Raw genomic sequence first — 16868 nt, forward strand, 5'->3', positions numbered from 1 at the left:
TAAAATAATTGAAAACTGCACATAATCATTTTCACTTCGGTAAAGGAAAACAATACTAGCAATTGTTTGTGCTTTCTTTACTAGTTTATGCATATCACTTTTCATTCTCGAGGTATTGAAGTTTTTATTATGTCCGATTTATATGATGTCACACTGGATAATGAGAACTAGATGTATTAGGTAAAGTTGATGATACATTATTTTAACATGGCGGAGGTTCCTCCTTCGTGATGTGTTAATGATATAAAATACTGCGTACCATTATCAACCTAAAGTTGTCAGGAAAATGAAGTCTATTTGAAACATTGCAGCGACTCATTTTGCATGCAATATGTTGTCACAAGATAGATAAACTGTTAATTGCAAGGACGTAGTATTTTTAGAGTGAAAAAAGTTATGCAGAAAAGGTTTTAGAAAGCACTCTGTCATTTCAAAAGTTCTGGTCAATACAGATATAATTTAACTAGCATAATTTTCGTTTAATTGGCACTTTAAAATGTCAAAACAATGTTTGAGAGAATAATTGTAGAGATCGAACTTCAATGTTAATCTTTAGCAGCTAACATAAGATAGTCTGTCTAAAAAACGAGTGTCGAGAATAGAAAGAAAAATTAAATGAAGCTATAGTGTTATCTTTTGGTATAAAAAATTTTTTTAGATTCTAAAAAATATTTGCTCTCAAAATTTAAATTTAGTATTTCTGAAAAACGCAAGTTTACTCCTTAACAAAAATTCATGAAATTACTGCAGAGAGAGGTTTTTGTGATTATTTGTTTGGTGTAAGCTAATTTCGAATGTACCAGTTAAAAACTTTATGATATGTCCAACAATTGTTAGTACGTTTTTTAAAATTGTGCGGTATCAGTATCCTTTTCTAATTGGGGAACTTTAAGCTATTTTGACGTATTTATATTGTTTGGTTAACCCTTGAATGTAATATTTTTATCTAGAAGAGTGGAAATACATTGATGAATCAACGAAACATAGAGAATTGCTTATTAAATTGATTGAATATGGACGCAATTCCAGCATTGAGGTTGAAGTGGTTGGCAATGTGCGTGTAATATTCTCAGAAGAATTTTGCATCGGTAAAGGAAGTAACGAGACTCGTGTTTTTCTTGGACTGAGAAAAGATGGTTACGGCAAAGCAGTGAAACGAATACGTCGAGACAACTGCATGAAGCTTGCACAGAAAGAAAAAGAAATTTTAAATCGATTCAACGCAAAGAAATCGAAATATGTTGTAAATTATTCCTTCTTAGAAGAAGATACTGGAACGGAGTATGTCTATTTAATATTAGACTTATGTGAAGAATCGTTGGAGAGTTATGTGAAATCTTCTTCTCTAAGTGATCTTCAAAACGCTCTTCCCAAAATTATTAGACAAATTTTAAATGGATTAGCTGATCTTCATAGTGGAGAAAATCCTATTATTCATCGGGACCTAAAGCCTACCAATGTTCTCCGAGACTCACAAGGCAACTTTCTGTTAGCTGACTTTGGCATTAGTCAAATATTGGATTACGATTCTACGACATATGAAAGCAGTCCTAACAGAGGAACGAAGTATTGGATTGCTCCTGAATCATATATAGAAGATGAAGATTCAGTTGATAAAGGACGGTACAAGAGAGTTTCTGATATAATGGTAGGTGCAGGAATATAACCATTTGCAAGTCATGCATATATAGAGCCAATTTGTGACTTTACATTGTTAATTTTTTAGAATGCAGGAATGGTGGCATATTATGTTGCGACAAAAGGGAAACATCCTTTTGGAAATAAACGGCTTAGACTGGACAATATGTTGAAAGGAAACCCTGTTGGTTTGGATGTAATCGAGGATGAAACATTAAAAGACCTTCTGTCGTGGATGTTAAAACGACAACCAGAAGAAAGACCATATTCTAACGAAGCATTAAAACACCCATTTCTCATGTCAGATGATGAGAAGTTTGAAATGTTACGTAAAGTTGGGAATCTTCAGCAGATTAAGACAAATGATCCCTTGTGTAGTGTCGTTCAACAATTGAATAGTGAATCCTCAGATTGGAAAAGTCAAATGGATTGGGATGTTTATGATTATTTTAGAACAGACGTGGTGACTGGAAAGATATTTACATATGGCTCTTCATGGACAGAATGTTTAAGACTTATTCGAAATATTAACCAACATTGGAACGATCGACCACGACCTCTACCACAACCAGAACCATTTTATAAGATTGGTGATTACAGGGCGTATTTTCTCCGAACATTTCCTAATCTCCCTGTTCGGGTACATGCTGCTGTAAGGTCAAATGAAGAATTAAAAAACAAACCAGAACTTATGGGTAAGCATACTAGCTTGAATTTTCTCATTTTTTACTACACTTCAATTATGTGATCGTTGTACAATAGCAATTTGATTACATAATATATTTCTGTGATATTGACATCATTTCTTTGCTCATCAGTCTTTATTTACTTAAATTAGAAGAGAAAAATATTATGAGAAAAATATCCATTAGTACCATAAATATATATTGTAAATATTTCCAATGAAAAGTGAGAGTAAAATGTCTAAGGCGTAGTCATTCTCCCTAGAGGAATGAGTGTCGAGATTTAATTATAAATTTCAAACGGAATATTCTATTTTTCTTAAGAAAAATTTCTTGCCATAGAAAAATGAAAGAGTAATTTCAACTGGAACGATAACTTATACAAGCGCTCTATAATAAGATTAAGGCATTGAAAAGGCCCAAGGAGACCTGCACTTTCCACGGCAAATTCGCACATTTATACCCTATTCGCACCTCTTTTGACTTTTTCAATTTGAAAATATGTTCGTACTCCCTTGATTTAACCCTTTTTCTTGCAGTGAAGCAGATTTGTAACATTCACCAAACAAAATGGCCAGCAATTCTTCGAAAAGTTCGCTACCTATAGGTTTAATATCAGGAATTTAATAGACAACAAAAAGAAGCAGTATTTTATGTTTTTCGTTGATACGTCTTTCGCCATTTTTGAACAAAAAGGAACTGAACGGACCTGCATAGGCCCATCACTGATATGTATATTACACTGGATAACGCATCCACATATAAAATATAGTAAGATAATTAAAGCCGGGAGTTGGCTCATCTGATTATGACCTTCGTGGGGGGTATCGGTCCCACTTTACTATACTTTTGTATTAAAAATGACAGTTTTTGCGTTTTATTCGTTCTATATGATAATATACTGTCCTTAAAGATGGCGGTTAGTTATCGTTGCAGTTGATATTATAATTATGCGGGAACCAAAATAATTTTATTATTACGTATGCATACAACGAAAACACAAGGTTGTTTTGATGATTTATTGGATTAATTTTGAACGTGTCTTTAAGATGTCAGTAACATTATAAAACGTTGACATAAACCTACGTATAATATTCACTTTATGAAATTTGTTAACAATATTGTTATTTCAGTCAATATGTCATGTAAACACAAATTTTGTACTTTTTCCACAGCTATTTTTTCTAAAGAAGAGAAAAAGCAACGTTGTTTTCAAGGTAAGTATATGGTAATACAAAATTTTGATTTAAGGGTCACATCTTATGCATGATATACTTTTTTAAGTTCTTTGAAATCTATTGTTTATCGACAGATTACAACATGACCATGCAATTATCTTCCCAATATTAGCCCCCTCCAAATTATAAATGGTACGACAGCCCTGGATATATAGCCTATGGGGATTGCACAAGTCGGAAAAATGACTTCTTTTTCTTCAAGTACATGGTATTTTATAAGTAGTCACGTTGCATCAAAAATACATAGTAAAGAGTCTCTCTAGAGGGGAAGAGTCGAGAATGGAAAAATATTTTTTGCATTGGGGAAAATTTGAGTTACTTTTATAGGAATTATTGTTTTTGTTTCACTCACTTTTGACTATATGTATAGTATTTAGTGTCATGTATGAAATAAGAAACATACTCCGGAGAAAAGGGCAATTTTGACCTCAATATTTGAAAAAACAAACGTGGCGGTTATTTCATTCTGTAATGTTTTGAATTCATTACAAATTCATCATCAGACCATAAATATTTACATGCTAACTGTGGCTCTATGTATATCTGTTTATTTCGATCATTTCAAAGAAGTGTGAGTGCGGAAGTGTAAGTTTTTTGAGAAGATTAAGTTGATTGTATTACTGGCTTTCAGGCCATTGTTAAAGTTCTGGTTTGTAGGATTTAATAAAGAGTACATCCATTAGTAGAAGTCAGTTTTTGTTTAAGTTTTTGTTCTAGTAAATAAAGTATTTTGTATTTGCCAAATATGAGGACAAGTGTGCTGAAAATGTAGAGATTTAAACGTTTTTCATGCACAATGGAAAGAATTAAAACTGAAATTACCATTTATTTACGCAAAACATGACTTACATCCCAAGGATGAGACGTTTATGGTCCGAGAAATCAGTGAAACGCAATGGACAAATGGGATCTTCAGTTTTCAAATTGTTTTTTTTTCTAATTGTTGGGTAATTTTCCACAGCCAAGATGTTGCTACGGTTTAATCACCATTGATGACGAGACTTCGTCTTTCATGACAAAAGCTCATTTCTAAAAATAAAAACAATGCCAAAATTATACGGTCTGTGTTATCGTAAATTATTTATATAGGGTAAGAGCTTCCCAGTAGCTAAATCACTCCCTGCATCCTCATCCGGTGCCATGTGTATTGACTTTACGTTCATGTTTTTTTCTGATGGTGTGTAATAAATCGGTGTTTCTTTACACGTTTCTCTTGCTACATTTAGCTGATCTTAGATACACTAAACTAACAACAGAAGAAATCGAGAAAATTGGTCAGAAAGTTGGAACTGATTGGAATATACTGGGTGGTCTTCTAGAAATACCTTTAGACATACGTGATGAAATTACTGTTTACGACACAATTTATCCAAACCCCTCCGCAAAAGCTGAAGCGATTTTAGTCATTTTTAATGAAAGAAAGAAATTTGATCGATATGTATTGAAGAAATGCCTCGAAGAAATAAAGCTTGATTTGGATGAAATTTTGTCTCCCTCCAATCAGGTACATTTAATTATAAATATTTACTTACTCACATCATTTTTTTAGACCATTTACCGTTGTTTTCTGGAAAATCTGTCTTAAGTCCACTGTACTTCTAACAGTAGACTTTTCGAAAGATTTTCCAGAAAAACAACGCTAGCTTAGTGAGTATGAACTCGACAACCGTGAAACCGGCATGACTATGTGCTAAACGGGTTTCTAAAAACTTTTCATTGAATTTTTCTTAATTTGGGATTGTCAACTATAAAATATTAGGCTACTCAAACCAAAAATGTTACCAAATTCGCAATTTTTAAAATTACACGCAAATTCAGATGTGGTAAAATAATATAATTTGAAAGTTGAGTAGTCTGCAATTTAAAGTTTCTATTATGATATCTATTATGTGGCTATCATTGTTTGTACCCACTGATTTATTGCATTATTATCATATGGTTTTTATTTGGAGCAGATATGACAACCACTAGGCATATTTGTACAATGCTTTACAGTTTGATTGTTAATTTCATTGAAATTTTCAGCCAACATAACGGAAAGCAACTGCATGAAATGTGTTGAGTAGCGAGGAGCATATACTCCTAACAACTTATATTACCTCGAGAAAATAGAAACAAGCTCAATCTTGATACAAAAGGACACCAAAAAAAATGATAAAGCTCCTGCACTACAGTCCAAGCAATTACGTTCTTCAAACAGTTAAAAAATGTGCTCCTAAAATCAGAGTGAGACACGTACAAACTTGATAATACTTATAAACAACATTGGAAAAGACCCAGACAATGTATGCATGGAAAACGACGTTTCTTTATTTTAAGGCAATTTAAACGGCGCGACATTAAAAATGTCGACACATCACTGGAAGTTCACGACAGTTTGTATAATAGTAATAATTTTTTTAAGTAATAGTTAGATATTAATAAAGTTAGTATTGGTTGTAAATTTATTTCATTTATCTGGTGAATTGTGAATGTAGCTACATTTCAATGATCAATGTTTTAGTTTGATGGTGAAAGTGAAGCTTTTGACAGAATAAAGTCATTTTCAGCTTTAAATAAAGGTATGAAATTAACAATTATTGTTGCTTATAACGTTATGTCCTTTTCTTAACCTCAGGTATCGTGAACGTCTGTGCTTGGCATGCATAAAACATTATAGAAAGCAGACTGTTTTATTCATTAAAAAAGCGAAATTACTGATAAATCAAAATGTGGTTCTTAATTTGATAGTGGTAAAAAATCGTGCGGATTTAAGAAAATTTTCAAATCTAAAAACAGTAAAGGTACATAAGAGTTTTCTTGAACTGACTAAGGCTCATATTGTTGTCTCTTAAGTAGTTTAGCAATGCATTCCTGATTCTAGTGCATCTCCTTAAATATGACTTTTAAAATGTGCTTATTTTACAACGAGTTGTAACACGACACGATCGCGTTTTTTTCTGACTACGATTATGAAGATTCATATTTTCAGCTCTACCCGACTGATTCCTTTCAAAAATATACAGTCGCTTTCAAAAATATACCAGTCGAACAGAACTGATTATCTGACTATTCATCCCCTAAATGGATTGGTAGTTTTTCTCATAGAACCTAGGCATTTTTTGCAAGCTTGTCATCGTGCGGTGAACATGTGATGACAGATTAAAAAGTCACTTTTAATCGACACGTTTCTGAAGTAAGTTCCCTGAAATGTGTTTAAGATCGTAGCCGTATTTTTAGTTTTTATAATAGTATATTTAGTTTTTAGTTTTTGAGTTCGTCATAAACCAATGGCTCTCAGATTTCTGGGAACAGATAACAACGACATTAATTTAGCAATTTTATTTTCTGCAAAGTTTTGTATAAGTTTTATACATAAATGTTGTTTGTTGATCCGTTTCAGTTCATCTTCGTTACACTAAACTAACAAATGAGGAAATCGAGAAAATTAGTCAGAAAGTTGCAACTGATTGGAATAAACTAGGTTTTCTTCTTGCAATACCTTTTGAGCAACGTGATGAAACTAATGTTAACCACAAAAGTTATCCAAACCCCTCCGCAAAGGCTAAAAAGATTTTGGAGATCTTTAATAAACGAACAGATTTTGATCGGCATTTATTAAGCAAACACCTTGGAGAAATATATCTTGATTTGGATGAAATTTTGGCTCCCATTAAACAGGTATTTATTCAACATTTTGGCACACATTGTCACCATTTTTTTGCAGAGCGGTTTACCACTGTGGCATTTGTTACTAAAAAACCTTTAATGCAACACGATTAACTCAGCCTTTACAGCTAGGAATGGACAATGTTATTGAATGTTATGGGTGCATTTTTGCTTTTTATAATCAAAATATATGCAAAATTTGAACGTTGGAAGCAGTTACATAAGGTAAAATTAAATATGCAGTGAATGGACGCGGTATTTCTGCCTTCACTGTAGTTTTATAGTTTACGTACTTCTAACAGTCAGTACTGTCTGAACAGAATTATTAGACAGTTCGACCTCTCGCCTAACCGAAACGTCTTGTGATTACAAGAAATGTAATTTTACTGCAAAAGTTGAATGAATTCATAAAACCATCGTAAACAACATGAACTCGTGTGAGCAATTTGAGTAGCGACAAAAATTTGACTAAGTTGTAACTAAAGATGGAAGACTAGAAGTTTTTTTGTTAAAGTCGTATATAACAGTGCATGTAAAAATCTCATGGACGATTTTATTATCTAATACAAATTTTTTTTTGTTAAACAATAATTTTCACGCAAAGAACTACAAATTATCTTACGTTGATTGTCATTTCTGTATTTGCCTTGTCGGGATTATTGTGGTATAGTATTTTACATACTCAACTACTCTAAGTACCAAAACTCTCCTACATGCAAGTTTTGTATCGATATACGTTTCGAACTTGTTTTAACCTCTACTCGTTAGTTTAATTCAGTAAAGTATGAACTTAGTCAGGGCCAAATAGGTGGTGTGCAACCATTTCCTTGGGAATGAGAGAACAAAGGAATGTTCACCATGGTGCATGACATTTGCATTCTAAATAAGGAAAATCTTTGATAAAATAATTTAACAAGGTAGCTAAGACGTAACTTGCACACCAACAATTTATCATTTTATCGTGTTAAGACGCGCTATATAAACAAATTTATCTTTAATGACAAATTTGCAATCCTTTTCTTTTAAACTTTTCATAGACAAACAGAAATGAAGATGTTTTAACTACTCGTGAAATGTGTCAACTGAGTCGTCATCTAGGAAGTAACTGGGATGAAATGGCTTCCTTGATGAATTTGGATAGCCATGAAATTGAGAACGTGCTATCGAATACGAGTTATGAAAATGAACAAATAAAGGCAGAGAAGATTCTGTCAATACTATCAAAAAAGTGGAAAACTGAATTTCGGAGAAAACTAGGGGAGACCTTGAAAAGCATGAACCAATCTACTTTGGCTAATTTGATTTTGAATTACGAGTGGAAACACCTGCAATAAAGGAAAAGATTTTTCTTTTGAATGTAAACATTCAAATGTTTTACTGAGAGCATTTTGAGACTAAGTTCATATTAAATTAGCACCGTGTATTGGACAATACGTATGTATAGACATTTCTATATAATCATGTCAACACAGTTAAAACATTTTAGTTATAGTATCAACATATTGATTACTTTTAAAATTTGTCGCTAAATTGCTTCATGTCATGTCTGTGCTGTACTCAGGCCACGTTTACACTATACCCGATTACTATTGTAGCAGGTTAGATTTTCTTTGTATTAAAAGGCAGTGAAATTGTTCAACCTCAGAAACACAATCAAATAGACTAAATCTATCAACTTCATAAGCTCTTATTCTAATTTTACTGAAAGTTTGCATTGTAGGAGTAAAAGATTGGGCTAGGTTTGCTCCTAGCTATACTTTATATAAATTTCTTAGTATTGAACTAGTACTTTGCTAAATAAAGTCATAAAAGTCATTGTCGCTTCCACAATATGAAAATTTCAATCATATTTTTTGGGATGAGGGATTATTCTTATAAGCATGATTTGCCATTGCCCGAGGCGACAAATAACGCACAATCACAAAGCCAAGGAAGGGTCAATTTGAAAAGTGCTGGCTTCAAAGGATAAAGCCTTCTAAAATGTATTGTTTTTACGGATTTTAAGAAGAACATGTCAATAAGGGGCTTGGGAAGCCATAGGCGTATGGGTCTGCAGACACCCACAGAATGTGCAAGTTTTTACTCGAACACTTATGTTATGAATGCCATGTTTTTACAGGTTTAACCAAATTTTCAACTTAATAAATGGACCTTTCACACTGGTATGATGCAGTTTAAGAAAATACCACTGTTATAATCCTTTATTTAACAGCCTCTTTTAACTACAATTATATTTTACAGCCAACCAAAACTTCTTTGAATGTGAAGTTGGAAGGTTCAATCAAAAATTTGTATGAAGTTGTCTTAAGATTATTCTCGAAGAGAGTAAATCTAATACTGACAATGGAGTTATCTTCCTGCCTTTTATAGTAATTAATCGCATGTAGAGTGTGCCATTTACAATTTGCAATCAGTTTCCAGCAAGATCGATATAGAAGGCTGAGTTCTGACAACCAGCCATAAAATTGCTAAAAGTGGATGTTTCCAGGTTCTTTCCATATCCTACCATGTTCAGCCTCACAAATAACCTATTTTCTAAAGGTTTCATGGTTGTATCATTTTTTGTGTAAGCTTGTAACAAGCATTACTATGTGAGTAAGACTTTTCCGTCAGAAAGTTTTTATCTTGATCTCTAAATATAAGCTCTTAAAATCTTGCAACTTTACACGTAACTAGTTCATAAAATAGGCGGTTATATATATTTTTTGTCATTTTATAAGCCATTATTAAAATATCTGCACACAACAGTGAAAGTTATAATAGGGTTTCATCATTTGGCAATGTCGATATGCAGTAACAATTCCATTAACAAGCTATCAAATTGTATGAACTCAGGCTTAGATATGTCACTGGAAATTAGGTATTTTTCACAATATCTGGGTTAAATGCGTCAGTAAGTGTCTCACCAAGTTCATTCACACAGACATTAGGCTACTTTGACACCCACCAACCCCCACCACCACAGTAGTCTTGGATTTTTTAAAAAGGGGCGATTTGCAGTTAATTAGCACATCAACAATACATAGCATTGAAAAAGCAGGAAAGCAAAGCTATCGAGGAGCAAGACATCATGAAGTTTTTTTCACATTGTTTATTATCATTCGAGTTGTTCGTAGTCTACCAAAACAACTTTACATTACTAGCATTACACTTTACCACAACCATCATTTTTCAACACCACCCCATTAAGAACTACTTTCAGATATAACATATATAGTAGGTTTTTTAGGTACACATTGAATAGTCAACAAATAATCTTGATTTGCTCACTAGTGTTTTCTCCATGGGGAAATCAGCATACGTGACTCCCATCCACAATAAAGATTCATGGGAACAAGTAGAAAAAATAGACCCATTTTTTCATTGCTCCGTCTTTTTTTGATTTCGAGATCGTATATCCAACCTCTTTAGCTCTTCCAAAGATTGTTTTCTTCAAATTTGCTCCTGTGAGACCAGCTTTTATCTCTCCTTCATATTTCTTAGAAATCACGTACCTCAACTTTTCAAAGGCATATGACTCCATTCACTATGCAATGCTTAATTGAAAAGTGCTTGGTATGGCTAAACTGGATCTCTTTCATGTTGGTTCGCGGATTATTTAATTGATATCGAGTTGTAGTGGATGTTAAAAGACTTACGAGGTCTCCCGTCTCCACTCAAGCGCCAACATGAAGCATTCTCGTACTTTCCTCGTTATCCTTCCATTTATTTCTCGGCCTACTTGGAAACTGAAACCACTTGTATGTCTATGACCTCTCTCTCTCATCATCTTTTTCAGTGAATGTATATCTCTTTAAACGTCTTTGCCAAGTTTTGACATCAGAAGTAATCAGGATATCTTTTGCTCCTTATTTCGTCATGATTAGCTTGACGTCGTTTTCGCTTTAATATTCATACTCCCAGTGGCTGTTCAAATGATTGTCTATATGTACTCAGGAGTAAGCAGATGTACAAATGTTGAGAGAGTTATGCCCATTTCAAACGTTGAACTTTTTACGAGCCGAGTGCATTTAAAACAAAAAATAATTAGGAATTTCATCGCATTTATTTTTGTCTTGAATGCATTCGGTGCATGAAAAGTTTGACGTTTGAAACGGGCTTAAAGTACAATTTTAAATCTCTTAAACGACTTATTATATCGTTCCATAAACAAGAGATAGTTTCCTTTACAGTCAGTTATAGTATATTTAAACCTTTTATGTAATAAACCATTAAACTGCACAAAACGCAAAATTGTACTTTGTTTTAATCTTTCCACGAGCTTCAAGTTTATAACTTCTAAACTTCGAAGGATTTCAAAGGTTTGCAGTTTTTCATGCATATGCAGCTACACGCATGAATATATATTGAGTTTATTGAGTTCAAAGTCTTGGACCACTGCTTGGCAAAATTGACTACTGATTGACGCTCTCGTCATCGATCTAATTAAGTTAGCCTATTTCTGACTTGCAATCATTCCATGCAGATTTACAAACAATGTCGTCTGCCCACGTCCGTTGGTGCCCACAGTAACATTATTTAAAATAAGACCACCAATTCTTGATTTGCAACCACTCTCTTGAGATTTACCAAACAATGTTTCTCGCCCATGTCGGCTGGTGCCAATAACACTGATAAAATATTCTTTTGTATCAGACCACCAACGTGGCTAAATAGCAGGTCAAAAATATGGTGACCAAATCAAGATTTTGAGCCGTTATTTACTCGAGTAATTAAGTGTGCTCTTTTAATGATTTCTGATCATGAATAACGGTTAGTCAACGACACACCATTAAATTTATTTTGACGATGATGAGCAAAATATTTGTGTCACAGTGTAACGAGTATACAGTAGAGCCACTCCATTGAATTTTTTCCTGCCACGCATATCTTATTACGCATGTAATTACCATAGTGGCAGCCAATCAACTGCTTTTTTTAAGCAATAGGAATGATGAAATGGCTAACGGCAGCCAGTAATGTAATTAAATATACAGCAGCCAATTGCACACGAAGTGCACTTACTGTATATTCCTATACTGTGTTCGTATTTACTTTACATGTGTGAGTTACTTCATTCAAGCTAATGTTATATGCACCAAACTCACACTTAAATAAAGGAAATCAAAAAAAGTGGTCAGAATGTTTTTGCATTGATTTTAGCGCATTGGAATGTACTGGGTAGTCCTCTATAAATACCGCTTTACATCCTGATGAAATGCTGTTAAACATAAAACTTGTTCATATCCCTCTTCAGAGGCTAAAGGAAATTTGAAGATCTTTAATGAACGCATGAAATTTGATCGATAGTTATTGAAAACATGCCCGAGAGAAATATATCTTGATTTGGATGATTTCCCCCCAAAACAGGCATTTCTTTAGCATTTATGTATATATTTATTTTATTGGAAACAGTTCATTAAAGTTTCTGAGTTCAAAAAGGTTTATTTTAAGGGTTTTGTGAATTTGGAAATTCAGAGCATAGAGAATTTGCTCAAATAGGTTTTTTGTTGTTAAGTATTTAATTTTTTCCATTTGTCAGAAAGATTTAATGCTTCGCTGAATCCCAGCTCCAAGCTATGTAAACACCCCTAAATACGTTCTTAATGATTTCTGAACACGAATACTAAATAATGGCTTTCCTTGCAGGCAGATTTTGTCGATTGCTTTTGGATAAAACAAACAACAATGGTTAACCTCCTTTGCGATTAATTTATCTGCCAGCTAAAAATGAACAAGGCAAGTCATTTATAACGTAAGACAAGTTAGACAACTCAGATAGGTCTCTTCCGTCACGTCGAGGCTACAAATATGACATTGAAAATGACTGACCAGAAGTGTTTGAACTCTAATATCGTGCGAAATAATTCAACCATTGTGAAACAAATATAATGATTTATCACCACTTAAATTTTTATAAATTTTTCTTCTTTTAAATTTTATTGCTTTGACGATCTTAAGTGACCAGGACAATTTGTTGGACAAAACTTTGTATAAATTATTATAAAACCATGTAAGTCTTCAAAGTAGATCGTAAAGAAATTGCAATATGTGATGATTACAGGCTGTTTTGTGTGTGACGCGTTTTAAATCTTTCTGAAAATTCTGAGAAATTTCAATTAGCCCATCAAATAAGGTTGATTGTGCACCCAAAGGGACACAACTACTTCAGTTTACCAAATGCTGTCAGTTATTCTCCTGACGGGAAACTTATTGCTGTTACCATAGCTTGTCCGATTGATTACATTGTTAAGACGTTCATTATTTGCTCGCGTTCTGTTGAAATTTGTTACACGTTGGATTTCGTGGATGAGTCTGATCGAAAGTGCCAAAAAACTGAGTGCCCGACCTCGTTCTTTGGTACTTCGTGTCAAGTTTCTTCAGTCACAAGTGTTCATCCCCGCGTTTTTTTCTGGAAGTTACGAATTGTCTACGAGTTAAAAACAATGTGTCTGCTTGTAATTAAAGCGTTTGTCTCTTTTAATAATGTTGATAAACTATCATACCTATTTGTTTGAAGCAAGGATTGTAGTATATTTATTCTTAATATCTTTAACAATGTCAATAAAAAATATTATTCATGCAGTTTTTGTAAACTTGAATCTATTTTGGCTAATTTTTAACACGTGAGTGTATGTTAAATTTAGACTTCTATTGACAATTGCTCGTACACCTGCGCATTTATAGGTATAGATTTATAGAAACCGCGTGGAAGCATTGGAAAACTGTACTTGTCTTGGTAAATTATGTAAATTTAGATAGATAGGTGAAATATATTTATTCAAACACGCTGACGTCATCAAATTACGTTGATTTCCAAGAGGGGCATATTAGTGGCGGATCCAATATATGTCAAAAATAAATTATAGCTCCTCAATTTGACACTATTGATTTTAATTTCTAAAGAATACAAATTTACCAATGGATTAGCCTTTAAGGTGTTTTGAAATGTAAATATACTCCAAACTGTGCTGTAGTAATTTATTTTGACGTACTCTGGATCCGCCACTGGAGCATATAAAATAGAAATTCTCAGCAAAGATAAAAAGTAAATAAAGGTAAGTCATAAAACATTAAAATTCTTCAACACCAAAATAACGAAATTATTAAATACCTATTTACTAAAAATTCAAAATTTCTCAAAAAACAAAAGCACTAAAATACAAATAAAAATTCTACTTTAAGCTTGACACAGCGTTAAATGACGTGAAGACTTTTACAGATATGTAATATTTCTTTTATAATATATAATTTTCTTTATCTAACATTGTGAGCTGAAATTTTTGCATTGAAGCTTCCACTAACTTCTTTGGGCAGAGGGTTTAGAAAGAACGCTCTATCGTACATAAGAATTTTTTTAGAACGTGGTGTAGACAAAGTCAACTTGCAATATGTCATATAATCTACAGATACGTTATCCGGAATCTATAGATTACAGATAGATCGATGCTTCTCCTTTTATAGTAAAAAAATTATAGTGACTGAGAGTCAATGTTATTCAATAACTTTTAGATCATTTTGGCTTTTTCTATTTTGCTTTAAACCACTTTTTTTAATGGTAATTTTCTAAAATCAACACAATTTTCTTTTCAATGTTTGTGACACATGCAGATCATGATGTTTAACGTTGAAAGTAGCTAGAAATACTTTCAGATAAAAAGATACTCGCACAGAACAAGGAATAGTTCATGGGTTGCAAATGTTTGGGAATAAATATAGTCCACGTGTTGCAATCTGAAGTTGACTGGGTCATATTTATATCGGTAATAAAGAGTTCGAGAGGTTCGCAATCTTTACTTCAAAAGTTTAAACTGGCAAAGTTATTTTCGACTCAATACCTAAATTGGACACCGAAAAATAGATAATAAAGAGTATGAGCAATTATACCTAAAGCCATTGAAGTCAATAATTCATTATTTGATGAAAACATGCTTTAATTTATTGCTTATAGAACAATAAGTACATTGACGTTATCTCATAACTGAACTATACTTCGTTCCAACTACTAAAAACCTGAAAAAGAAATGTAAGCCGAACACGATGTAGGCATTGTGGTCTTAAAGAACTTTAGCAAAAGTACTACAACGACTGACACTTTCAATGTACTTTATTTTGGTTCGAAAATATTCTTGGGACAACAGAAACCAATAGAAAGACGTATAGCTGTCATCAATATGAGTACGATGTTGTGTTTAAAACTCGAATTCACGACCACTTTTTTTCTTTTACAGAAAACAATTATGGTATATTTTTTGTGAAAAAAATTAGTTTGCAATACTATTTTCGACGATCCATGTCTGACTTCAGCAACTATATTAAAGGACATTTTAGCAAAGAAAATTTTTATGGCATATATTTGAAGCTTCGTGATGTCTAACTACTAAAATAGCAATTTTTTTTCAAAAACATTTTGTTGATGAGATATTTTCAGCAAAGGTTTTGTAAATTTTACCATCTTATCATCATATTATTTTGATAAAATTATCTCGAGCGGTAGTGACGTAGTTGGCTGGTAAGCAATCCTGACAACCATACAATATACTTTGAGATTTTGACGGCGTTACAACACATTTAGAGAAATTTTGAATGAGCTTACACTTGGTATGTCGGGAAAGCCTAGTTGTTACATTTGCTAAAATAAACGTTTCAACGTCTTATAACGACTAAATATTGAAAAAAGTATATAAGCGCTACACTACACAACTTTTGTCAATCTTAACAACCGCCGACTGCCGTTTTTGTTTTAAAATTCCAATGAAAAAATCTGCTTTATTGTATACTGTATACTGAAAATTCTACTATTTTATATTGTGACACTCAGTTGATACCAGTCAATGACGTCTGTAATATATTCGAGCAAAATTTAGCATAAGGCTTTTTCAAAAAATTGGCGGATAAGCATTGATATTTATGTCAAATTTTCTCAATAGAAAAATTTAATAGAGTTATGAAAACACGAAATTAAGTATTCCATAGCTATCTATAACTAACGTCTGAGAAAAATTGTCATTGCCATTGTCCTTTAAAGCAGAAGTTTATTTAAAACGAAGCGTAAACCAACAATGAAATAGTGCACATACAGTGGCGGATCTAGGATTTATGAAACGTGAGTCAAGAAGCAGACGCCAGAAGAGTTCACCATTTTGGGAGTCCAAGAGCATGCTCCCCTTGAAAAATTTATTTTCTAGGGTCTCGGAAATGCAATTTCCAGCATTTCAAAATGAACAATAATTGTACTTTATGACTATCATTTATATGTAAATATCTACATTTTCTAACATTGAAATAGTTATTTCATTGTCTGGCTGTTTTACCCTATATATAGGGGCTCATTACCATGCCTAGAAATCTGACTGTCGTTTTTTGATAGCCTGATTTTCACACGAACAGCCCACACCATCGACAACTGCAAAGAGTACTTACTAATTTAGAACGTCTAAACCATTTTGAAGGATAAATGTCCCCAATAATTATACATGATAAACAAAATGCACCATGCTAGGAATGGAAATAACAAAGCTATTGAAAATCTTTAAATCAATTATACCTAAAAGCTGTCTAGTTCTTATCAATGAAGGGAGGAAAAAGATAATTATTTTGAAACTTAAAACCTTCCAAATCACATTACTATTGATAAATTAAACCACTTATGGCTTTCTTTTAAACGATCTGTTGGTCTCTA

At 32.9% G+C, this 16868-nt stretch overlaps 1 protein-coding gene and 1 long non-coding RNA gene across 3 annotated transcripts in view; one reads left to right on the top strand and one right to left on the bottom strand.

Annotated features, from left to right (window-relative positions):
* LOC124447885 overlaps nt 1–499 on the bottom strand; it is a 23132-nt gene extending 22633 nt beyond the window's left edge. Inside the window, exon 1 of the long non-coding RNA XR_006948870.1 lies at nt 422–499. This is a non-coding gene — a long non-coding RNA (uncharacterized LOC124447885). The remainder of the gene's footprint in view (nt 1–421) is intronic.
* LOC124447883 overlaps nt 1–9037 on the top strand; it is a 27188-nt gene extending 18151 nt beyond the window's left edge. For both annotated transcript variants that reach the window (XM_046998878.1, XM_046998879.1), the window contains 7 exons: nt 951–1648; nt 1727–2333; nt 3497–3538; nt 4786–5063; nt 6063–6120; nt 6942–7219; nt 8245–9037. In XM_046998878.1, coding sequence (XP_046854834.1) covers nt 951–1648; nt 1727–2333; nt 3497–3538; nt 4786–5063; nt 6063–6120; nt 6942–7219; nt 8245–8541 — 2258 coding nt within the window. In that variant the 3' untranslated portion in view covers nt 8542–9037. The remainder of the gene's footprint in view (nt 1–950; nt 1649–1726; nt 2334–3496; nt 3539–4785; nt 5064–6062; nt 6121–6941; nt 7220–8244) is intronic.
* Nucleotides 9038–16868: the final 7831 nt, after the last annotated feature.

Source organism: Xenia sp. Carnegie-2017, unplaced genomic scaffold, assembly GCF_021976095.1.
Source record: "Xenia sp. Carnegie-2017 unplaced genomic scaffold, XeniaSp_v1 HiC_scaffold_23, whole genome shotgun sequence".
NCBI lineage: Eukaryota > Metazoa > Cnidaria > Anthozoa > Malacalcyonacea > Xeniidae > Xenia > Xenia sp. Carnegie-2017.